Below are 25,636 nucleotides of genomic sequence, written 5' to 3' on the forward strand. Positions count from 1 at the left end.
CTAATTGGAAGAGTTGTGTACTGATGGAAAGAGTCTGTTGGTATGTGGGTGATGGGTGGTGTAGTGCATGCAGCAGTGGATGTGGCTAGTGATGCAGTTGGTAGGAGATGTCACTTGACAGTCAATGTCACTCACCTTGACCACTCATTGGCCAAAACATTGAACGTCTTTCTGCACTGCATCCAGTGCTATGCGCCTGGCATTGACTGCGTCCCTTGCTGCCTCACACTGCCTGTTGAGCATATGTCTAGAGGGCCTCTTGCCCCCCTCCCTCCCCCCACCCCCAGCAGATATTGGATAGCCCTTCTTCTGTCCACCTCTTGCACCAAAGCCACTAGTGCATCAGCAGAGAACCTTGGTACTCGCACTCTTGCAGGCCTGGTACCAACTCGGACTGGCAGTTTGTTGAGGTGCTTCTTTTTTAATTCATTCATGGGATGTGGGCATCACTGGCAAGGCCAACATTTATTGCCCATCCCTAATTGCCCTTGGGAAGGTGGTGGTGAGCTGCCTTCTTGTGGCATGCAGATTGGAGGATGTGGGATTTAGTAGTTGAACGTCTTTCTGCACTGCATCCATGATGTTGTTATAGTATTGCCAAATTCTGAGATCCGCCAGTAGGGGACCCACACCTTGACAGAGGCATTCTTCCTTCGCAGGCAGGATGAGGCATTCGTCCAGCCTAAACACTCACCTGAATGCAGCCTTCCACACCAGTGTTGCCACGAGGATACAACGACATCTGCACTTTCCACCATGCTGGGGAGCCCAAATCTCTTAAAGACAGGCTGTCAATCTGACAGGCAGCCCAAAATCTCTCAAAGATAGCTGGGATTTAGTAGTGTGCAACCTTTATTCAATGTTTTAAAATAATTCAACAGTTTGTAAACAAAGGGATGGGACCTGCAACTATGTTTTATGTGTCCGATGTCTAATTTCCGTCCATATCCGTGCAGACAGCAGACTGTTATTTTTAGCAAGTAACAGGTACCGGCTCACCACCACCTTCTCAAGGGCAATTAGGGGTGGGCAATAAATGCTGGCCTTGCCAGCGATGCCCACATCCCATGAACAAATGAAAAAAGACTCCACCCCCGACCCTGTACCTGATTCTCATACCCCATACGTATGATTTTCCACCACTTCCTGCCGACTTCCCCCCAATTCCTTGACATGAAATCGGCCAGCGGAATTTAAATGAGGCCCAGCCATTAAAATCGGCCGGGCCTCATTCTGTACCACCAGCAGGTGGGAAATTAACTCACCAGCATGCTTTCCCAATGCAGTTAAAATCCAGGCCATAGATTTATAGGTATGTGGAGGCACATTGTTTCCTTTGTCTGCCATTTTATTGTCTCATTACAGTGCATGCTAAGTTACAATTCCCTGTGCTGATCAGCGTCTTTCATGAACCCTTGTTAGATTTGGATTCATTTAATTTTCAGATGTTATAACAGAGAAAGTAGAGGGCAAGTGGCAGAAGATGAATTTAGTAATTAAAAATGAAATTGCACAAAAAGCAACAGGAAACAAAGAGATCAAAATAGGACAGCAGTGAAAATAAAAGTGATAGTTTTATTTTCAAGATAAATGCTTAGTGAATATGGTTCTTGGCCAGTAAAATGGTAATAACACTCTATATAGAATCTACCATGTTATTTGATTCCAAACTTAGTCAAACCACATATTAACTTAATGGTTACAGAATGTAGTTTGCTGGATGGCATTTTTCTCTAAATACCATGCAGCACATTTATTTTGCTTGTTTATTTGTTTCACCTAAGACACACCCATTTAGAATCATAGAATTATAGAAAGATTACAGCACGGAAGGAGGCCATCCGACCCATCAAGTCCGCGCTGGCTCTATGCAAAAGCAATCCAGCGAGTCCCACTCCCCACCCCATCCTGTAGTCCTGCAATTTTTTTCCTTTCAAGTACTTATCCAGTTCCCTTTTGAAGGCCATGATTGAATCTGCCTCCACCACCCCCTCGGGCACTGCATTCCAGATCGTAACCACTCGCTGTGTAAAACAGTTTCTCCTTTGGTTCTTTTGCCAATCACCTTAAATCTATGTCCTCTGGTTCTTGACCCTTCTGCCAATGGGAATAGTTTCTCTCTATCTACTCTGTCTAAACCCTTCATGATTTTGAATACCTCTATCAAATCTCCTCTCTGTTCCAAGGAGAACAACCTCAGCTTCTCCAGTCTATCCATGTAACTAAAGTCCCTCATCCCTGGAATCATTCGAGTAAATCTCTTCTGCACCCTCTCTAAGGCCTTCACATGTTTCCTAAAGTGCGGTGCCCAGCTGTGGCCGAACCAGTGTTTTATAAAGGTTCATCATTACTTCCTTGCTTTTGTACTCTATTTATAAAGCCCAGGATCCTGTATGCTTTTTTAACTGCTTTCTCAACCTGCCCTGCCACCTTCAACGATTTGTGTACGTATACCCCCAGATCTCTCTGTTCCTATACCCCTTTTAGAATTGTGCCCTTAGTTTATATTGCCTCGCTTCATTCTTCCTACCATTTTTCTGCATTAAATTTCATCTGCCACGTGTCCGTCCATGCCACCAGCCTGTCTGTATCCTCTTGAAGTCTATCACTATCCTCCTCACTGTTCATTACCCTTCCAAGTGTTGTATCATCTGCAAATTTTGAAATTGTGCTCTGTACATCCAAGTCCAAGTCATCAATATATATCAAGGAAAGCAGTGATCCTAGTACCGACTCCTGGGGAACACCACTGTACACCTCCCTCCAGTCCGAAAAACAACCGTTTACCATTACTCTCTGTTTCCTGTTACTTAGCCAGTTCTGTATCCATGCTGCTACTGCCCCTTTTATTCCGTGGGCTTCAATCTTGATGACAAGCCTATTATATGGCTATTTATCAAACGTCTTTTGAAAGTCCATGTACACCACATCAGCTGCATTGCCCTCATCTACCCTCTCTGTTACCTCATCAAAAAACTCAATCAAAGTTAGTTAAACACAATTTGCCTTTAACAAATCAGTGCTGGCTTTCCCAAATCAATCCACATTTGTCCAAGTGACTGCTAATTCTGTCCCAGATTATTGTTTCTAAAAGTTTCCCCACCACTGAGGTTAAACTGACTGGCCTATAGTTGCTGGGTTTATCCTTACACCCTTTTTTGAACAAGGGTGTAACATTTACAATTCTCCAGTCCTCTGGAACCACCTCCGTATCTAAGGATGTTTGGAAAATTATGGCCAGTACCTCCGCAATTTCCATCCTTACTTCCCTCAGCAACCTAGGGTGTATCACATCTGGACCGGGTGACTTATCTGCTTTAAGTACAGCTAGCCTTTCTAGTACCTCCTATTTATCAATTTTTATCCCATCCAGTATCTCAACTACATCTTCCTTTACTCAGACTCTGGCAGCATCTTCTTCCTTGGTAAAGACTGAAGCAAAGCAGTCATTTAGTACCTCAGCCGTGCCCTCTGCCTCCATGAGTAGATCTGCTTTTTGGTCCCTAATTGGCCCCACCTCTCCTCTTACTCCCTGTTTATGGTTTACATGCCTAGAGAAGACTTTTGGATTCCCTTTTATGTTGACCGCTAGTCTATTCTCATACTCTCTCTTTGGCCCTCTTATTTCCTTTTTCACTTCCCCTCTGAACTTTCTATATTCAGCCTGGTTCTCACTTGTGTTATCAACCTCATATCTGTCATACGCCCCTTTTTTCTGCTTCATCTTACTCTCTATCTCTTTTGTGATCTAGGGAGCTCTGGCTTTAGTTGCCCTACCTCTCTCCCTCGTGGGAATGCACCTAGACTGTACCTGAACCATCTCCTCTTTAAAGGACACCCATTATTCAATTACAGTTCTGCCTGCCAATCTTTGGTTCCAATTTACCCGGGCCAGATCTGTTCGCATCCCAGTGAAATTGGCCACCCACCAATTGAGTATTTTTACTTTAGAGTGGTCCATGTCCTTTTCCAAAGCTATTCTAAACCTTATGATACTATGATCGCTGTTCCCTAAATGTTCTCCCATTGACACTTGCTCCATTTGGCCCGCCTCACTCCCTAGAACCAAATCCAGCAATGCCTCCTTCCTCATTGGGCTGGAGACGTGCTGCTCAAGAAAGTTGTCCTCAACACACTTCAAAAATTCCACCCCTCTTTGCCCCTTATATTATTAATATTCCTCTCTATATTAGGATAGTTGAAGTCCCCCATTATCACTACTCTATGGCTTTTGCACCTCTCTGTAATTTCCCTGCAAATTTGCTCCTCTACGTCATTCCCACTAGTTTTTGGCCTATAGAATACACCCAGTAGTGTAATGGCACCTCTATTTTTTCTTAACTCTAACCAAATAGATTCTGTACTTGACCTCTCCGGGACATCCTCTCTCTCCAGCACTGCAATATTCTTCTTAATCAATACTGCCACCACTCCCCCTTTCTTTCCTTCCCTATCTTTCTGAACACCTTGTATCCAGGAATATTTATTATCCAATCCTGCCCTTTTTTGAGCCAGGTCTCTGTTATTGCCACAACATCATATTTCCATGTGGCTATTTGCACCTGCAGCTCACCAACCTTGTTTACCACGCTTCATGTGTTTACACACATGCAGTGTAAACCAATCTTAGACTTTCTTGTGCTCTCTCTTGGTCTGATCCCACCTAATACTGTACTATTTCTTATTCGAACCTTTCTCTACCAATCCTTTGTGCATCTTGTTTCTCCATTCCAGTGCTACATCCTGGTGCCCATCCCCCTGCCAACTTAGTTTAAACCCTCCCCCACAGCACTAGCAAAGTTCCCCACAAGGGCATTGGTCCCAGCTCCATTGAGGTGGAACCCGTCCAGCCTGTACAGGTCCCACCTCCCCCAGATCTGGTCCCAATGCCCCAGGAATCTAAAGCCCTCCCTCCTGCATTCATCTGCTCCATCCTCCTTTTAGAGTATGTTGAGTTTTCTAATTTAACTAATTTAAATCCCATGGCATTTCTCACAGATGAAAAGAATGGAAATACACAAACATACATGTGTTGAAGGTGGTTATGTGCACGATTATGCTGAATTTCAACAACAGGGCAAAACAAAATCACAAATTGATATAGAAAAAATGTTGTTACTAGATGGCTGAAGTGAGGAAGAAGTTAACAATTTTACTTAACTGCTCTCTTTCCATATTAATCACTCAAAGGCCAATTTACTCTAACGTCAATTTAACAATGTACATGTACTGCTATAGTACGTATATAAAAAGAATTTAATGTCATGATGGAGCAGGAACAAACATTGGTATTTCAAAAATGATATTGACAAAAAAACCTTAATATACCCAATGATGGTAGTTCTCATACTCACACTTCTGTACCATGGTGGCATCAAACTCTCTCCATAGATATACTCTTCATACTGCAATTGCACTTATGTCCTCCATACCACTACAGCAATGCATGCACACTCCACACCAAGGCAAGATATGCAGCTTGCAGAGTCAGAAAATTCACATTCACCTAAACACCTTCCCAATTTGCCTAGAAATTCACCTGTTTGGGTCAGTTCCCCCATCTCACACACTGCGTGGCTGGGGAGGAGTGCAATGTTGTTCAAGGGGCCGTCCAGTTGAGCTTTAGCAGCGTTGTTCCTGTGTTTGATAAAGTTTTCCAGCAGCCGGTGAGAAGGCTCCCTTGCAACGGAGAAAAAAATAAAATTTAATACTCCTGGACATAAATGGAAACATTTAATACTCATTAACACTTTAATTCACAGGTACTTACTTTGAAAAATACAGCCTTCCCTCCCTACATCATCTGCACCACGCTTATTCTGCAGTAGCTAACTCTCATGCTGTCTGTATACTGCAAGCTGAGACTTTCTCCGTTTAAAAAAAATCAATTTCCTCTCCTCTCTCTAGGAGACACTGATTCTTTCTGGGTATAAACTGAATGGATGCCAACAGCCCTCGACTATCTTGCACAAAATGTCATTCATGAGTGCCAGCAAACTATTTGTCCATAGAGGGAGCCGTGACAAATCCTGTTTGCACAAAATATGCACATACACTTTTTAACAGGAGTCACTGGCAGCAATCAGGAGTAGTAACCCTGCTTGGTTTCCCCATCCCTAGCCAGGGATGCTCAGGCTACTCGAAGTACCGATCTGCGGAAGTCAGAAGGTGACAGGTTTGGGTTCTGTTGTGATGCCCCCATGGTTGAATTGTCAGACCACGTTAATTCTCTTGGCTCACAGATAAAGAATGGCCACTTGGGAAAAGTGTTAGAAGGTGATTAGTGCCTGCAGAACCATACTCCAGCAAAATCAACATCTTCAGAAGGGGAGGGGAGGGAGAAAATTGACAAGAGAAAAAGTTTAAAAGGGGGTTTAAATTTGTCTTTATTTGCAGTGCTGCTCTACACCCCTAAACCAAATAGATTACTAAAACAAAGAACTTGCATTTATATGGCACTTTATTATATATCTCAAGATATCCCAAAACACTCCACATCCAAAGAATTCTTTTTTGATGTGCAGTCACTGTGGGTGGGTAAATGCAGCAACCAATTTATATAAACTAAGATCCCACAAACAACAAATGAAACATAGAAACATAGAAAATAGGAGCAAGAGTAGGTCCATTCGGCCCTTCGGGCCTGCTCTGCCATTCAAAATGATCATGGCTGATCGTCAAACTCAGTACCCTGTTCCCACTTTTTCCCCATATCCCTTGATCCCTTTAGCATTAAGAAATATATCTATCTCCTTCTCGAATACATCTAATGACTTGGCCTCCACTGCCTACTGTGGTAGAGAACTCCACAGGTTCACCACCCACTGAGTGAAATTTCTCCTCGGTTCTAAATGGCATACTCCGTATCCTGAGACTGTGACCCCTGGTTCTGGACTCCCCAGCCATCGGGAACATCCTCCCTGCATCTAAATGAGATGAATGATCACTTAGTTTGTTTTTATTTTGTGGTGGTAATTCTTTTCAGTTAGTGCAACATGGCATTTCACATCTACCTCAACCACCAGATGGGATCTCAGTTTAGCGTCTTATCCCAAGGATGACATTTCACATTTCTAACAACGCAGCACCATTTCAGTGGTCCAATGGAATGTCAACCTAGATTAAATGCTGAAGTCTCGGGGTGGGGCTTGAATCTACAACCTTCTGACTCAGATGCAAGAGTGCTACGAACTCAGTCAAGCTAACACATAGGTGCTGAGTCTATCATGTCTTCCACTGTCCTATAAGCAGCCTATGTAATGGAGCCAAGATGTATGAGCTGCAGTCTACTTAGCCCATTTACATTTAGTAAGGACCCCTGGCACATGCTGTGTTACTCTTGCTGAAATTGTGATACATTTTTCGTAAATTGCATATTTTTAGTTGTCAAATTGTTCATGAAAAAATCAGCCTTAAGTCAAGTAATATAATTCACTGAAGTGGGTTAGTGTAGCATGCTCATTGTTTTTCTGTTGTTATGCAAAGACAAGTTGTATTGATGGAAATAAGTGAATCCAATCATAATTGTTGTTTTGTACGTCCACCCGATGGGAAATAAAGCAGTTTATCAATTTATATCAAGCCTCAAATGTTTTCTTGGTCCACCTTCAGAGACATTAAAGAAATACATGTGCAAAAGACATGAGCATCTAGTCGGATCGCAAGGAGATGTTATTGTTACATCGCTAGGGTTACGCTATCGTACAAGTACACATAGGGTGGTGTGAGTCAACTCCCAGAAAATTAAGATGCTCAGACCACTTAATGGACTGACTGACAACACTGAAACCAACAAGGTAGTTACGGCAAAACTCTAATTAATTACAGAATCCTCTACTAGCACTATTGCATTTCAATACAAAATCTTAGCAGTGTAGTTTGATATAATAATACAGAAAGCACCATCAAATCAGGTTCTTAATAGGCCATGTCTTAAGGTTTTGTTTTTAAATGTTTCAATGATTCCCAAATTAGGTCACATTTTTAAGGGAGAAAGGACAGTTATGCATGTGGAGTTTATTGGTGGTTCTTGGCAATAATCCGTCCCAGACTTAGATTCACCTGGCTTTCTGCCTATGGTTTCCATTTTCAGCTCTTGACATTCCATTAATTATAATCCTTACCCATTATCAAGACCTCTAAGCAGTAATTTCAATGGAAACATTGAAGTTATTTCACATATTGCTTTGTGTGGGTGAAAGTGAGCAGCTTACATAACGGAGCCAAGATGTATGTGGGTAGAACATTCAGCTGCAGTCTACTTAGTCCATCTACATTTAGACAATATTAGGCATATTAAATGTTTTTGCAAATTAAATGGATAAAAATCACTGCCATTATGCAGTGCAGTATTTTTTAGTTGATGATATAACAAGAATTTGCATTAGCAACAGAATCATAACATTTTTCTAACTCCTCTCTCCTGTTTCCAAAAGCCAGGCAGTCTGTGTCAGTGTCTATCTTTATTTCTGGCCGTTCACACCTAGAAGGAGATGAAAAACCTTCCAACACACTGAGTGTGACACATTTATCGATCACTGAGAAAAGCTACTGAATTGCTTATTATTTTCAGCCAATGAGGAAATAACGTGAAAGCTAACTCATTAACATCTTAAATACCAACTCAGGCCTCCTTTTTCTTTTATTTGCAGGGATACACTAGGCTTTACAATACAACATTTAAATTAATTCTTCTTCCAAATCTTTTTTAATGAAAATGGTTAAAAAGATCCCAAATTGTGACAGATACTTAGCGAACTTTAACAAAAAAAGTGTTCATGGAGTGTAAAAAGCTGCACAGTAAGGGCTGCTGATATCATCATCCAGGCTTTTGTTACCTTTGGACTTGACTATTCCAACGCTCTCCTGGCCGGCCTCCCATCTTTCACCCTTGAGCTCATCCAAAACTCTGCTGCTCTTATCCTAACTCACACCAAGTCTTGTTCACCCATCACCCCTGTGTTCGTTGACCTAAATTAGCTCCTGGTCCACCAAAGCTTCAATTTTAAAATTCTCATCCTCATGTTCAAATCCCTCCATGGCCTTGCCCCTCCCTATTTATCTCTGTAACCTCCTCCAACCCTACAACCCTCCATGAACTCTGCGTTCCTCCAACTCTGGCCTCTTGTGCATCCCCCACTTCCTGTACCCTACCATTGGAAGCCGTGCGTTCAGCTGTCTAGGCCCTAAGCTCTGGAATTCCCTGCCTAACCCTCCCCGCCTCTTCCCATTTCTCTCCTTCCTTAAGATGCTCCTTCAAACCTAACTCTTTTACCGAGCTTTTAGGCATACGTTCTAATATCTCCTTTTTTGGCTTGGTGTCAATTTTTGTCTGATCACACCCCTGTGACATTTTACTATGTTAAAGGCGCTATTTAAATGTAAGTTGTTGTTGTTATTATCAAAAGCTGGTGCAATTGCATGTTTTTTCTAGTTACAATTTTTGCAAGTACCTGCAGATTTGGCATTTTCTACTCATTTTTGAAACTGTAAAGTTCCTGATCACTGACCAACTAGGTGCTATTCTAAATTGCATTGTAGTGATGTAGTTGTTGCTCAAGTATACAATTTGGGTGGAGGAAAGATGTTATTACGCCCCAAAAAAACCCAAATAGTTCATTTAAACTCCTAGAGATTTTACAGCAAAAAAAAGTGAAGGCCAATGACCATCCCATACCTTCCAAGCATTAACGGCCAAAAGTAGCACTTTTCTTGGTCTAATGGTAATTTTAGGTGTTTTCATTTGTTTTCTAATATATTATAAATACCTATCTTCATCTACAATATTTAAAAATCTTACATCTGCACATACTACCTACCTCTCAACTTTTTCTATTATAAATTCCTACCTCATTTATAATGGAAATTGCTTATGTATAATTACACCCTCCTCCTAATGAAGGTGTAGTGCCACTACTGATCAGTGTGACAAGTTTACATAGGTAGTTTCCATAATAGATGTAGACATAGGAATTTATAATAGATAAATAAAGATAAGGGCAGAATGTATGACTTCAAAATGGCAACTGAATTATATCTGCACAGCCATGTCCAATTATCTCCTGCCCCTTAACCCCGTTTCACCTGAACACTACACTTTTCTATTTCTGGTTTTGACTTTCTATGTACAATGCTATGTGAGATTGATTCATCTGATTTAATTTTGTATGCCAATTTACACCAGTTGCTTCACAGCATAATAAACTTCCAATTTATGACTTTGGAAAATGTTTCACAAATCAGATGTTTTTCTATAGCTGGAATACCCTCTTATTCAATGTTAAGTTATGTTATGTTTCAAGTAGCATAAACACATTACAAGCACAAAATAGCCTTAAGGAACTTTTACTTAACCTAAATGCACCTAATCTTTGTTTCAAGAATGCCCTAAACATGTATAATAAGGACGAGATGCAGATTAAAGATCCCGCTACACTACATAGTAGGGCTTTGCTGCACTGCAGTAATGTAGCTGCTCCATTTTGCACATAAGATTCAATTAAATAGTACTGAAATGTTATCTCCTAATTTGAAAAATATACTGTGATAAAATTGAGAGCACGCTTCTGAAATGAAACTGAATTTAGAAAAATAGCTAAAGCTCCTCTACCCCTGTGGTGGAGGATACCCGCATATAGAAATATTGTTCAAAATGGAAAATGAATTCATCAAGGAATGGAGTGAAAAATTGCTTTACACAAACCACTTTCGAGAAAAGGAACGATTATCATTAACCAGTCCTTATTTTTATTTCCAATTTTGGATCATTAGAATGGCTTAATGTGAGGGATGGTGGACTAAATGAAGTAGGAATGAAATTGGTCAAGCCTCCAATTTCTCAGCACTAGTATCCAGAATACACAGTTCTGCTAAGTCAGTTTGTTAAAGGAAATGCTTGATTAAGCTGTAATTGAACTGACAGAACTACAATTCAACTAACTAATCAAGCTAGCTAAGGACAGCCTTGACAAACTGAAAGTGCTGAAAGAGTCATGGGAGAAATATCTAAATATCACAAGCAAAGGTGCTCTTTGGAAAGTAAGAAATGCTAATGTTAAATGTATGTGCAGCAGCTTAAGTCAAGAATAGTTCATTTGTCGTACAGCACTCGCATTGCAACTACTTCTTTTCGAATATCATACATGAGGCCACTGATTTCCAGTTTTCACAGAAAAACAAATTGAATTATGGAATGTGATCCCACATTAATAAAAATCCTGAGATCCAACATAATAAAATGGAATTTAATTTAATCATTTGCCTCGAAGCAGTGGTCTTAGTTATAGGCTTTTATTAGGGGCTGATTTTCAGTTGTATGTTGCTTTTTGAGTCGTCAGTTTTTTAGGGGCTGTGTCAACTTTTTAAAAATTGTTCATCAGCTTTTCTGAGGTTTGCAGGTTGGCATGTATGTTGCTAAGGTTAACAACAACAGACTCTCGGCTCCATTTTGTTGTGAAGAAGTATCACGTCTGCCATGCAGATAGGAAAATTTGTGGCCTACACTCTTCCCCCTTTCCCAATAACATGAGTAATTTCAGGCCCTATCTTTCCCATTTTCTCAGAGACAGAAGGTGTTAGGGATTCACAGGAACAGGGGTGGGGCCGGGAGCGGAGGGTCTGTTGCTGTCAAGGGCAGGTGTATTGGTGGTGTTTATGTGGATCCTTTGTCAGAACACCGTACTAGTAGGGTTAGGGTTAGGGTGTCAGCTTGTTGGATAGTCTCATCATTTTCTGTTTGACTCTATGCTGGGGTTCAGTTCAATGCCACAGGCACCATTAACCCGCCAATAATTTATCCAAGTAGCCAGTATTCATGTGCAATCCTTGAAATTGAGTGTCAGAGGGGTTTAAAAACCCCTTGAACAAAAGACATTTGAAGGAAATGGTCAATTGTGCCCCTTTTAAACAAAGACATTTGAAAAACTGCAAACACAGTAATGTCGACAGAATTGGTTTAAATTCTGTACTGGCAAATCCTGTTTTTCTCTCAATGATGCTGATGGCATTGGAGAGTATGAGTTTCAGGACCGAAGACATTGTACTGTGCGGATAGATTATTAAATAAAGAAGTTAGATGGATAATATTGAGCTTAAGGGTTTTAAAACATATAGGCTATTGGAAACACAAGCTTTTCATCATAGCAGAGGGTAATGTAAGAGAAGGAAACATGTTGCTACAAGGGCATAGATCAAAGGTTGTTTACAACAAGCTATATATCGGGAAAGCAATGATAGGAAGTAACATGGTGTGAAAAGGCACGAGGCCTCTAATATCTCTCTAGTAATCTGTTCAAAGAACTGGGATTTGTAAAACATCAAGTAGTGTTGCATCCAGCATATGATATACCATAATAACAAATGGTATAAGAGGAAATGAAAGGGGCCACATGAAACAGGATGTGCAAGGTCATTAAAGATTTGAAACCAGTAACACATAAGAATCGGAGACCAAACTGTCTGAGGCACAGCGATAAGAAGGGCCTCCACATTCCAGTCACGTGAGATCATTGCACCAAGCTTTGATTGACAGTTAAGTCAATCATTGAGGTATACTAATGATCAAAGCCCAAACTGTCAATCATTGAGGTATGTTAATGATTGAGGCCTAGCAAGTGGGAGGTAATTGGACAAAAAGAGATGTGGAGGTGTGGGGATGGCCATAGCGAGGTGTTTGTCCTCATTGATGACATGTTGAAGGCTGCGGAGAACATGGCGTAGTTTCTCCGCTCCCCGGAGCGGAGAAACTACGCCATGTTCTCCGCAGCCTTCAACATGTCATCAATGAGGACAAACACCTCGCTATGGCCATCCCCACACCTCCACTACTCGCCTTTAAACAGCCACCCAACCTCAAACAGACCATCGTTCGCAGCAAACTACCTAGCTTTCAAGAGAACAGCGTCCACGACGCCACACAACCCTGCCACGGTAACCTCTGCAAGACATGCCAGATCATCGACACAGATACCACCATCACACGAGAGGACACCACCCACCAGGTGCATGGTTCATACTCCTGTGACTCGGCCAACGTTGTCTACCTCATACGTTGCAGGAAAGGATGCCCCAGAGCATGGTACATTGGCGAGACCATGCAGACGCTGCGACAACGGATGAACGGACACCGCGCAACAATCGCCAAACAGGAGGGTTCCCTCCCAGTCGGGGAACACTTCAGCAGTCATGGACATTCATCCACCGACCTTCGGGTAAGCGTACTCCAAGGCGGCCTTCGAGACACACGACAACGCAAAATCGTCGAGCAGAAATTGATAGCCAAGTTCCGCACCCATGAGGACGGCCTCAACCGGGATCTTGGGTTCATGTCACGCTACACGTTACCCCACCAGCGAACAAATGTTATCTGTTTTTAATATAATGGGTCATTTGCTGGCTCTCTCTGCCTTCCGGATGTTTCTGCCTCTCTCTGTGTTTTTTTTCTCTGTTTTTTTTCCCTGTTTGTTTTTTTGTTGAATGTGTATTCGGGGGTTCTGCAGGTGACACCTCTCTGTCTGAACACGGTGATTGCCTTGGCAACGGGCAGTTGCAGGGGCAGTCTGTAAACACCATGTATTGTTCTATATGTATAAATGCGTAGGCTTCAAGGAGCTCTTGAAACATTTGCCTGAGGAAGGAGAAAATCTCCGAAAGCTTGTGAATTTAAAATAAAATTGCTGGACTATAACTTGGTGTTGTAAAATTGTTTACAATGGACAAAAAGATGACATTCCCCCAATCCTACATCTCATTGGTTCAAAACCATAAAAAAAGACCTCGTGGTGAAAATAGTCTCTCTCTCTACCACACTGCAGTCGAAAATCACGCAAGAAGAAAAGGACCTCGAGACACAAGAAGCTGATCACTTCTGAGCTGCCTTGATTATGCAGAATACTTGGTTTAAAGGTTGTATATATTACGTGATTTGCCTGATGTGTGTATGAATTGTTGAGTCATTAAATAATAATGTTGTGAATTATTAAGTGTATAACAGGTAAAGGAAGTTATATGCATGGTTTGATTTTGCTTCATGAATGCTCGTACGAATTATAACTTCATTAAATAATTACTTTTGATTAACGAAACTACCATGGGTGGGGACTTTCATTGCTTGACTATTTGTCCAGGTTCAAAAATCACAGGAAATCAGGTTTTCCCTAAAGGGCTATTCCACCATAGTCTCATGACATCGCAGCCAAATTCTGTCCTTATCAAACGTCGATACAATACACTCCCCCCATATCAGTTAACCCAGCACAAATCAAGTATCAAACCTTGGGCCATCCTGGTCAGAATGGCTCAGCTACTAACCATTAAGGAGCTGAGCCAACAAGGAGCTCGACCATTCTAATACCAAAGATAAGTTCTGAAGAAGGGTCCCACCTTAAATTTTAACCAATTTTCCTCTTAAGATGGATCTGCTGTACATTTCCAATGTTTTTTGTTTGTTTTTATTTAACATTTTCTGATGTTTTATGCTTTGACACACAGTGACACAAATTGACTATTTTAATCTGAGCACTGAAGAGGAACAAAAAGGAAAAGTGTCAAAATATGACCCTATACACATGTAACAGTTAATATGCCACTAAACTACTCTAGTGTTTCAATATGTAAATATTTACATTTTGTGAAATGATAGCACAGGCAAATTTATACGGAGAGAGAGAGAGAAAACCAGTGATACACACAGTGAGAGAGACAGACCACTGATGCACATCGCTTAAGTCGGTTCTTCATGGATTCAGCTGAAGTTACAGCGGCAGATCGGAAGAACCCACGAGGAAATTTGCAGCGATTATTCTTTGTTGATGTAAAATGTATATGCAAGAGTAGAATTTCCATGGGAGTTCTCCAATCTCCTACCGCAACTGCAACAGAAATCCTGATGAAACAGCATAAACAGCCATTTATGCCATTTCTCTGGTGTTTTGTCTAAAGTTACAGCAGGAGATCAGAAGAACCCCTGCTGAAATTCCAGGAGCAGTCTCTAATAAAACAGACTGCTCTTAGAAATTCTACTACAAAGAACCACCAGAGGGCAATCCACTGCTATTAGTTCATCATAGCAGACCGATAACTGAAAACTCCAGGAAAAGAAGAAAACACAAGAGCTTCTGAATATAGCACACATTTTGGAGGATATTATTCAGCTGACCTTATCAACCCAATTGAAAGGGCTAGTGATAGCATTTATGTTCCAACTATTTTTGTTTGTAGCTGCAGTCTTAACTCTTTAATCAGATGGTTCTCGAGGACATTCATACCTCAAAGGCATGTTTTTGAATTTCATAGAGATGAGACTCCCACAATAGCTCACAGGTAAAGGTGCCATTTCTGCTCTCAGCTGGGGCAGTGTTCCAGTGCTCCAGGGTTAAGGCTCAGTTATGATGTCCTCCACAATCAAAATGCCTATTGGCATTCACAATCAAGACTCAGACATGAATAAAGACCACATGGTATGGTACCAGGGAGCGATCACTCACAGTAGAGCTGCACACCAGCAAGCAAGTCAACATTTTCGGAGAGGAGGAGGGAACTGGAGAGAAAAAATAATTTGACAGGGATCTTAGGGTTACACTGCCAGGTCCTGTGCATGTGTCACCAACTGTAATTCTGATAAATTAAATCACTAGCTCTGCAATTCCCATTACAGCTAGAGCCAAATCATCATGTAATCTATTTGGACTGATATAAATAGCACAAACATATTAGCCGCTAATGTTATAATGTATCAATAAAACTAAACAGAGGTGGGATGCAGGTCCAACCACACAACATTTAAGATAAGAAGTTGTTGATTTCAGAAAAGGGAGGAGAAAGAAGCTAAAAGCAACAAAAAAAAATCAGACAATAGGATCCCTTGCAATCCTCCCTTAATCCTCCCACAGAAAGTGTATCGGAAGAGAACTGGAATAGTCACCTGCTGGAATGGTGTGTAGAATGATACCTGAACTCCAAGGGTTAAATTACAAGGAGAGATTACACAAACTAGGGTTGTATTCCCCGGAATTTAAAAGATTAAGGGGTGATTTGATCCATGTTTTCAAGATATTCAGGGGAACTGATAGGTTAGATAAAGAGAAACTATTTCTGCTGGTTGGGGAGTCTAGGACTAGGGGACATAGCCTAAAAATTAGAGCCAGGTCTTTCAGGAGTGAAGTTAGGAACACTTCTAAATACGAAGGAAGGTAGAAGTTTGGAACTCTCTTCTGCAAACAGCAGTTGATGCTAGCTCAATTGTTAATTTTAAATCTGAGATTGATAGATTGTTGTTAACCAAAGGTATTAAGGGATATGGGGCTAAGGCGGGTATATGGAGTTAGGTCACAGATCAGCCATGATCTCACTGAATGCAGAACAGTCTCGAGGGGTTAAATGGCGTACTGCTGTTCCTGTGTTCCTAAAGTGAGTGTGTGTGTGTGTGTGTGTGTGTGTGTGTGTGTGTATATATATCGAGTGAGGACAGGATTGGATTCAGGCAATGTCCCATAATAATCAAATAGTGTACTGGCACTTACTCCTAGGGGCATACATGAAGAATGACTGCCGTAGTGATGTATGGGGACGGCTACTAGTCTCCATGGAACTTCACCCAGCAGCAGTCGCTGCCTTCAATTTAGGAAGGAAAAAAAAGAGAAAACCAAAAAAAAGATTGGAAGTCACTGTCAAAAATAAACAGCAGCCTTATCAGGTCCTGTTTTTCATTTGGGGCCCCTGGTGGGCCTCCAACATTTGCATCATATGGAGGTGTATTGCACCTACTGCAAGACCAATGCACTCAAATTTCCTGGCCTGGATCATCTGCCTGGCCTGGGTACCCTGCTGACGAGACCTATCCTTTGGCAGAGACTTCGCTGGGATCAAGGACAGAAACAGGTTCATAGCTGGAGAGTGGCAGCCAGAAGGCAGAAAGGCCCAAACATCTTTCTGGGGAAGGAAAATACTTGAATTACTTTTGGGGCGTTCCAGGGAACCTGGCAGACTCTCCTGTCTGCAGAGGGTTCAATCATAAGTCCCACCGCCAGCTTTTTGAGGCACTCCTCCAGTTATGTTGATTTTGGGAAACCCTAGAATTCCAGGGTATCATGATGAGGTCACGGAGACTTGGCGTAATGGGTCTCCACCCACATTTCCACTTCGCTGCTCCTGGGAATTGGGCACAACAAAGAGAAAAATCTGCACCATTTTTAAACCAATCCTTCACATGATAAATGAGATATTTTAAAAAATCAGACAAACTCACATATAGATAAATGGAGAAAGACAGCTTAATGGGGGAATTCTCTCAGGCCTCACTAAAATAAGACAAACAAACTATTCACTAAGGAATGAAAAACACACCGCATATGTCAGAAACTATCAGCACAAGGCACTCCAGTCAGGAAAAAACAGTAACATCCAATTCTCCCAAAGGGATTTTTGAGCAATTGTTTCCTCATATTCTGGCCACACCAATTAGAAATGTAACCCAATGCTTTCTTGGCATGGCTGTGCAATTTGGTCCCATTTTCAGATAACTCTCTGTGCCAATGAAACATTAACTATTCTGAAAGGCTTTCAGTATCTCATAAGAACACTTAAGCATACTTGGAAGGATCCAGGTACTTCCCATTGTCTGAATGTTCAGTCATATTGACTTTGCTGAGGCTTTCTGACCCAGACTAATACTTGGCAAATATAACAGCTACAATGATAATGCAACAATTGAAGGAATACCAAACAATATATTCTATCAAACTAATTCTAAATCTTCCTCTTACTGCCATTGCAATGTAAGCCATGATTCCCATTCTGTTTAATTACTTTAAAAACAGTGATTACTCACAGCTTTCAATCGCAATTCAACAAAGTCAAGCGGATGTTACAGAACCTTGCAATGTGTGCCACAGAACTTTGCCTCTGACTATCAAACAGTCTCAATTTCTGACTCATTCAGACTAGGAAAAGCCCCAGGTGTAATCCCCAGCATGTGCTGAGTTGGGCTGATCGTAGGTGGGACAGTGATAGGAACGTTACAATTAGCCTCAGTGTCTCATCCCTGATGACTATACAGCAACCTCTGCTCGTGTGCAGATATTTGGTAAGGACAGGTTTGCCTGTGATGTCCTGCATTGTTGGATAGCTTGCTGATGGCCAGTCTCAAGACCCACATGTGAATAATGGGCACTTATGCAAGGTACCAAGGTGAACCTCCCCTGTGGAATTATACCCCAGCGAGTAGTCAATGTTTTTGTGAAAGGACAGAGGAGAGATGATTGGAAAGGAGAGAAAAACAGTTCCAGCAAACATGCTGCCATTTTCTATAAAACTAAATGCCCTATCAACATCAGTAATGTCCACAAGGGAGTTGCTATTCAAGATGATTCCTAATTAAGGGAGCACAAATCAGGACATGGGAGTCTCATCCTGCTATCCCACAATACCCAATTGAAACTAGTTTGTTTGTTCAGGAAAAATGTAATCCCCCAGCATGCAAAGTGGCTAGTTAAAGATGCACAAAGTCCTGAAAATGGATTTTACATTGGAAGCATCAATTCAAAATCTGAATTTAAATTGAGAGTACATTTTCAGTATGATTAATTAGAGATCTTTATCAAAGATATATATATATATGCACTATGCTATTTAAACATGAAGTTTAGGGATGGGCAATAAATGCTGGCCTTGCCAGCGTCGCCCACATCCCATGAACAAACAAAAAAAAGTAATACCAAAGCCCAAACTGCTTCAAAAACTGGTAATTTTATCATCACAGTGAATTTCCCTGTTTTTACTGTCTGCAGCTCTTCCACACCGAAACTGTATCATGCTGACATCTTTAAAGATTCCTTAAATGCAGTACAATGATCAGTTCAACAATGAAGATACATTTTTTAGAAATATTTCATCAATGTTTCCTACTGCTTGGAGCCGTAGAAAACTAAACTAAATGTGCAAGGAAATAGAATACATCAAATTTATCTTATCAAATGTTGCTAACTAGAGGTGATTAAAGCCCTTGAAAGTGTAGCAAACCGGCCATCCAGCCTTGGATCCAGGTCTGCATTTTGTGTCTCTGCTCTGAAGGCAGGATTAAAAGCTGAGGTCTCCTAGACTCATGTAAATTCAAATTGTATGTCCCAACAGAGCCGTCAGTGTAAAAGTGCTGTTGCCCTCTCAGCACAGCAGTCTGTGGACTTGGACAGAACACACATTGTTCAGGGTCCCATCGTGCATAGAGAACTTTTTATAACATCCCCTCACCAAAACAGGCCTTTGTATGACTTCCAAAGAAAGCCTTATAGAGAAAACCCACTCTACACATGTACACAAAATGGGAATTATGAGTCACCGAAAACAAAATCGCAGAATGCTGTTTAGTGTGTAATTCACATGCTATATGGTGAGCAGGAATTTTGAAGAGAGCAGACAGGAACGAAGACAAGTGTACAAGAATGTGGAGAGAAATCGAGAGTGGAAAGAGACAGTGTGAAAAGGAAAACTAATTGTGGAGCAAAAAGAAAGTGCGACGGAGAAAGAAAGGAGAAAAGTGCGGAGAGAGCATGCAAAAAGAAGTGTGCAGAAAGAAACATGAAGAGAGCACAAAGGGAAAAACAGTGTGGTCAGAAAGAAAGAGAATGTGAAGAGAGAGAGATTGTGGACAGAGTGAGATTGTTTAGACTGTGTTTTGTCCTCATGCACTAATGTAAGTACATCAGTGAAGAACTAAGGGCTTGAGTGTTGGAATGAGGCATCATCATGAAAATAAAGCCTTCAAGTCCACAGATGTCATATAAAATCTGATGCACTGGAGAACAGCAAATTCTACTTAACTGCATATTTAATCCATGCATGGGATTTCCCTTTCATTTTAATGGCACCAGTATCACACTTACACGGAGCCCTGGTGTAGTAATCGGAGCTCAGCATTTAAAGCTGCTGCTGTGGTGTCAGAGCACCTTCCCTGCTTTTATTTCACTGACAAATAGCAGAATTCCTGCTGGGTCTCCCTTCCTGCAGTTTCTCCTACCTTTACCAATATCCTAAAGTAAAAATAAAAGCAAGTTTAAAAGTAAATGGGCGTCCACATGAATATATTGTCTGTATATGCAGTGCACATGTATGTTTTATTTAAAAAGATGTCACTTTAATTACATTTTAGTGTGGAGGTATGTGAGGGAGAAACCAATTGGGTCGGAGCAGCAGGAATGAGAGTCTGTCCACCATTTTATGTCAACAGGTCTCAGAACTAGTTTCCAAGCTGAAACCCCGCATTCAGCCTTGTTTACCTGGTGCTCCTGTTGAACTACAGAGTTTTAATCATGCATAGCTGCTAAAAGGGATCGGGGTAAAATCTCGCATCCTTGTGCTATTGTAAACAAGACGTTAAGAGCCACTGGAAGTGGTTCTAAACTACACAATCACTGATTCCTGTTGGTAATGCCTCCCTGTTCTAGCTTATGCTGCAGGGTATTTAAGTACAGTTATAGTGGCAAAAAATGGGCACTAACAGCCTTCTGCCCCAACCTTCTGTCCTGTACACAGTTGGAGCAGTGTATAAAACAAGAAGTCATGCGACGCAGACAGAATTATTTTATCCAAAGCATCTTAATTAATGTCTCGGGATGGGGAGACTGTGTATGAGGCTGTTTCTAAAATCAAGGCAAGACCGTTGAAGGATGCTGGCCAAGACCACAATATCAGAGCAAGCAAGTGCAATTGCAACAGTTTATTTTAAATGGGTTAAAGTCTTCTTTAACAAAATGGATTAAGGAACATCGTATGCACACGTTGATGAATTTGTTATTAATATTCCACAGCATGGTTTCAACCCACAAGTGTTCCTTCTCCCTCCTCCTCACCTTTTTATTTTGTGGGTCTCAGTACATTTGGTGACCTGGTATCCTGATACCCTGTTAAATCTGTACAATTAATAGCACAACGTTGTATAGCCACCACTTAGAATGTTGGCAAAAGCCCATTCATACATTGAGGATGTGGAGACATCATTATGCTTTGACAGAATTATTTTGATAAAGCTGTGCCCGCGGAGTACAAATTTCAAAACATTTCTAACACTATCTGGTAGGTAGGTGGATTTAGTATCACTTGCCAAGTTTTTCTCTTGCTCCAGGATAAATTTGTTTTATTTATTTCCCTAAATCATCTGCCAAGTTTCTCTCTTGCTCCAGTGTAAGCATGTTTTATATATTAGGGTACGGACTAGTAATCCAGAGAATGATAGTTGAAATCTCACAATGGCAGTTTGAGAATTTCATTGCAGTTTTAAAAAATCTGGAAATATAAAGCTGGTGACCATGAAGCTGATGGATTGTTGTAAAAACCCAACTGGTTCAAAACTGTCCTTTAGGGAAGGAAACCTGCCGTTCTTACCCAGTCTGGCCTGTGTGACTCCAGTCCCATACCAACATGGTTGAATCTTAATTGCCCTCTGAAGGGGCCTAGCAATCTACTCAGTTGCATCAAACCGCTTCAAAAGGATAACAAGCAGCACTGTGACAGCACCTCCCTTACACAGGCTGCAGTGGTACAAGGAGAATGCCCAGCCCAATCTTCTCAGGACAACGAGGGATGGGCAATAAATGCCAGTTTTGCCAGCGACGCCCATAACCCAAGAATAAAAAATAATTACAACAATGACAATTCAAAAATACTTAATTGGCTGTGAAGCGCTTCGGGGCATTCTAAGATAGTGAAAGGTGCTATATAAATGCATTTTTCCCCTCTTGTATGCGTCCTACACATTAGTTGCATGCCTTTGAGTGGGTTAGCAATAGGGATTCTGAAACGTAGTCATCTGCCAGCTGTTAAAGTTTGCTTTAAAAAAACATAAGATTTCTCTTCTTGAACAGAAATTTCAGGCTCCAAGCAGCTTGTGCTTAGTACACAGAGCGCTTATGTTCTAGTCTCTGCCTCAACAGCCACTTGTGGTGAAGCATCGCATGGTAGAATTGTCCTCAGTTCAGAAAGCTTCATTCTCCCTTCCCACTTGGTTCTACAGTGATAATTGTCAGTCTCTGTTCTGTTGTTGCCCATTGGACCACCAGTGGAAACAATCTTTCACTATTTACCCACAGTAAAGTCCCAAGGTTTCATTCACCCTTTACTGGCTAATCTTCTCTTGGTACCACTCTCACTTACTGCATTGCTGCTGCTATCCTCCCAGAGGAAGGCAAGGCAATCAGTTCATCCATGTCAGTTCATAAAGACAAAGTCGTATAAGTTCTGGAAACATTGCTAACTACAAGCATGAAGGCTTTAATCCATTCGATAGACTGGCTATCAAATGCTGTTAACTTGTCAGCTATCTGTGGAGTGTAAACCTAAATGAATCTCATTAATTTATACCAATCTCAGACACTGATCTCAACTATAGTTATAATCAGCAAATAAGTAATACTGAATTACTGTGACATAACTGAACTACCTGTGTAACCTCAATTATTCATTTTGTCTATTAACTCTATCTACTAAATATTTACGTAATCAATGTTTAAATTTAAGTCTAAATGTCTTCTCCACATTAAATTGCACCTAGCACCTGTTTGCCCCTTCTGTTAACCTGTCTATGTCTTCCTGAAGTCTTTTACAGTCCTCCCCGCTGTTTGCTAAATTCTCTACTTTTGTGTCATCAATAGTGTGCTCCCTATGCCCAAATCCAAATTGTCTATATATGTCAAGAACAAAAGTGGGCCCAACAATGACTCTTGGGATACATCACTTCCAACCTTTCTCTAACCCGAGCAGCACTCATTAAATGTGATCAAAGCCTCTGCATCTCCTCTCTGACATTCTTCATGCCATCAGGACCTGTTGATTTATCTGCTTTGAGTTTAGATAATCTTTCAAAACCAATTCCTTTTTTACAGTTATTTTTAACAATTGTTCCATATCCACCTCTAATGAACGTACATTCTGACTTCCATCATTTGTAAACATTGACATAAAATATTTATTTAGTAACTCCTCCATGCCTTTATCCTGCACAACTAGATTCCCCATCATCCCTGAATGGTCCTACTCTTTCTTTAATTAGTTTTTTGTTTTTTGTTTTTATTATGCTTATAAAAGTCCTTGCTATTTCCTTGTATATTATGTTCTAGCCTTTTCTTCTGACGATCTTTTAGCCTTTCTGATCTCCCTTTTTCATCTCTACACTTGCCATATTCCTCATGATTTTCTTTATTATTGCTAGCTGTCAGTTTATTTTTTTAAGTTTCAGTCAGTTTTGATCTATTTATCCACTGAACTCCATCCTTTGATGCACCACTTTTTGAATATATTTGAAGATTCCCCACTGCTGATCCATCATCATGTTTGCCAATTTTTCTGTCCAGTTAATTTGGGCCAGATCCTTTTTATCTCACTGAACTTTGCCTTTTTCCAGGGCAGCTCCCTCTTCGATTTTTCATTATCCTTTCTATTTAACTAGGTTGTGATTGCTATTTTTCAACAGTTCTCCTACTCACACATTAGTTATTTGTCCCACTTATTTTGCCAGAACTAAATCAGTCAATGTTTCTTTCATTGTTGAACTAGAAATATCATGACCTGGGAAAAAGTCTTCAGAGTATTTTTAAACATATTCCCCAGTCTATCTTGGGATGGTTAAAATCACCCAATATTATTGCTCTGTTGTTTTTACATATCCCTCAAAACTCTCTACAAATCTCCCACTATCTCATTTCCATTGTTTACTGACCTATTAAGCACATTGAGAATGGAACCATTATCCTTCCACCTCTCTAGGCCCGATTTTAACCCTGTCCACCCCTCGGGATCAGTCAGGCTGGTGGTTAAAATGGCGGCCACGTGTTTCCCCCTGCATTCCCGATGCACTCCCACCTGACACCATTTTGACTGCTGCATTTTTGGCAGTGTCAGAGGTGCCCACCGTGGGCCTAATTAATATTTAAAGCTCAGGATCCTATGACACAATTAGGACTCCAACGCAATTTTAACTGCCGATTACAGCTGTCATGCACAGTATCGTACCCGCCAGTAAAACCTGCCAGCAAGCAGGGACAGAAGAGACCCAGGAAGGTAAATATTTAAAAAATTTTTATGATTTCCTCCAAGCCCCACAAAGAAACCTTGGGCCACCCCTGTCCCAAGCTTTCCTCCTCCATCCTCACACTTTTTCACACAGAGATGGTCAAGGCTGAGATCAATAGATTTTTGTTTGGTAAGGGTATCAAGGGATATGGAGAAGTGACGGGTAAATGGAGTTGAGGTACCTCCTTCTGATCTGTGTTTATTACTTTCCTGTTTTTAACTTTTTCCTTTCCATCTCCCACTGCCCTTTACGCATTCTTTTCTGTTCCCTCATTTTGTTTTCTCGTTCCCCTTCCTCACAGTGCTAGTTACTCTCTATGAGGACATTGGTCCCGACACTATCCAGGTGAAGCCCATCTGTCCTGTACAGGCCACAGAACTGCTCACAATACCCCAGGAATCAGAACTCTTCCTTCCTATACCATATTTCTAGCCATGCATTTACCCCCTTATTTCTATACTGACTAGAATGTGACAATGGTGGGGGGGGGAGGGGGCTTGTAATCTCCAGATTACTACCCATGAGATCCTGCTCGTAATCTTTCTTCTAATTCCAGAAATTCCCTATGCAGGACCTCAATGCTATTACTTACCCATTCTGCAGTATATTCTATATTTTTTCCTGAGTACCTTATTGCATGCAATCCCAAAATCCACAGAACAAATGTTCAATATCTGACAGCACAGGCTGCACCCTTGATGGAGGACAACTTGTAATAAATCAAGTGGTTGCTATTCTATTGTAAAATTTACAGAGAGTCTCTTCTAGGGTGTAAACATTCCATTTACCCTCCAAAATGAAGCTCTGTTAGAGAGTTCCCATTAACCAGAGTTTGTTTATATTAAATCTTTTACGTTTTAAAAAACTTCAAAATAACGATTTAAGTGTTCTACTTTGAGGGAAGACCCCTACTTTAGTCTGATTACATTTCCTACATTTACCATCACCATTTCACCATCACAAGTCTTGATTAAATGAAAATGTTCGATAATGAACTTACCTGCCAGGAATCAGTGTACAGTCAATGGCTGGCGGTTTTGTTTTTGGAATGGCATAGAGGGGATATCTGTCACCATGGCGAATCATAACATGTACCGATAGCAATTTATAGTCTGGTGGTGCATGGCCTAAGGATACAGGAATAAGTCAGCCATTAATACATAGAATTTCCAACAGGCAGCATCAAGCAATGAAAACAATTATTTACAATATACAACCAATATACCAATGTCATGGGTAAATATATTTGAGATTTTAAAACAGAAATCATTATAGATGGATTCAAGCAAGATCTACTACTCTACTTCCATACCATCATCCTCACCAGTCATTGCTTGCCTTCTGAATACAAAACTCACACAGTCCAGCATATATCAGGAGATCAGTACACCCAGTGAGACAGGATTGCAGAAGGGTGCAAATGGGTCCCACTGGGGAGGTCCACGGCGTGGAAATAACCAGGACCCTTGAAGATACGGGGAAATTTTTTCAAAGGTTTCACCAGGTGGGGTTGTGGGGATGGTGCGGAGGGAAGATGTGCAGGCACCCTTCCCACGGATGGTGGCCACACAATTTCAAAGT

At 41.0% G+C, this 25,636-nt stretch overlaps 1 protein-coding gene across 9 annotated transcripts in view; it reads right to left on the minus strand.

Moving 5' to 3' along the window:
- Positions 1–25,636, minus strand: part of pxylp1 (2-phosphoxylose phosphatase 1) — a 200,469-nt gene that overhangs the window by 4,070 nt on the left and 170,763 nt on the right. For all 9 annotated transcript variants that reach the window (XM_067995428.1, XM_067995425.1, XM_067995427.1 and 6 more), the window contains 2 exons: positions 25,056–25,182; positions 5,540–5,679 (listed from right to left, as the gene is read on the minus strand). In XM_067995428.1, the coding sequence (XP_067851529.1) occupies positions 5,540–5,679; positions 25,056–25,182 (267 nt within the window). The remainder of the gene's footprint in view (positions 1–5,539; positions 5,680–25,055; positions 25,183–25,636) is intronic.

The sequence above is a fragment of the Heptranchias perlo genome, chromosome 13, assembly GCF_035084215.1.
Source record: "Heptranchias perlo isolate sHepPer1 chromosome 13, sHepPer1.hap1, whole genome shotgun sequence".
NCBI lineage: Eukaryota > Metazoa > Chordata > Chondrichthyes > Hexanchiformes > Hexanchidae > Heptranchias > Heptranchias perlo.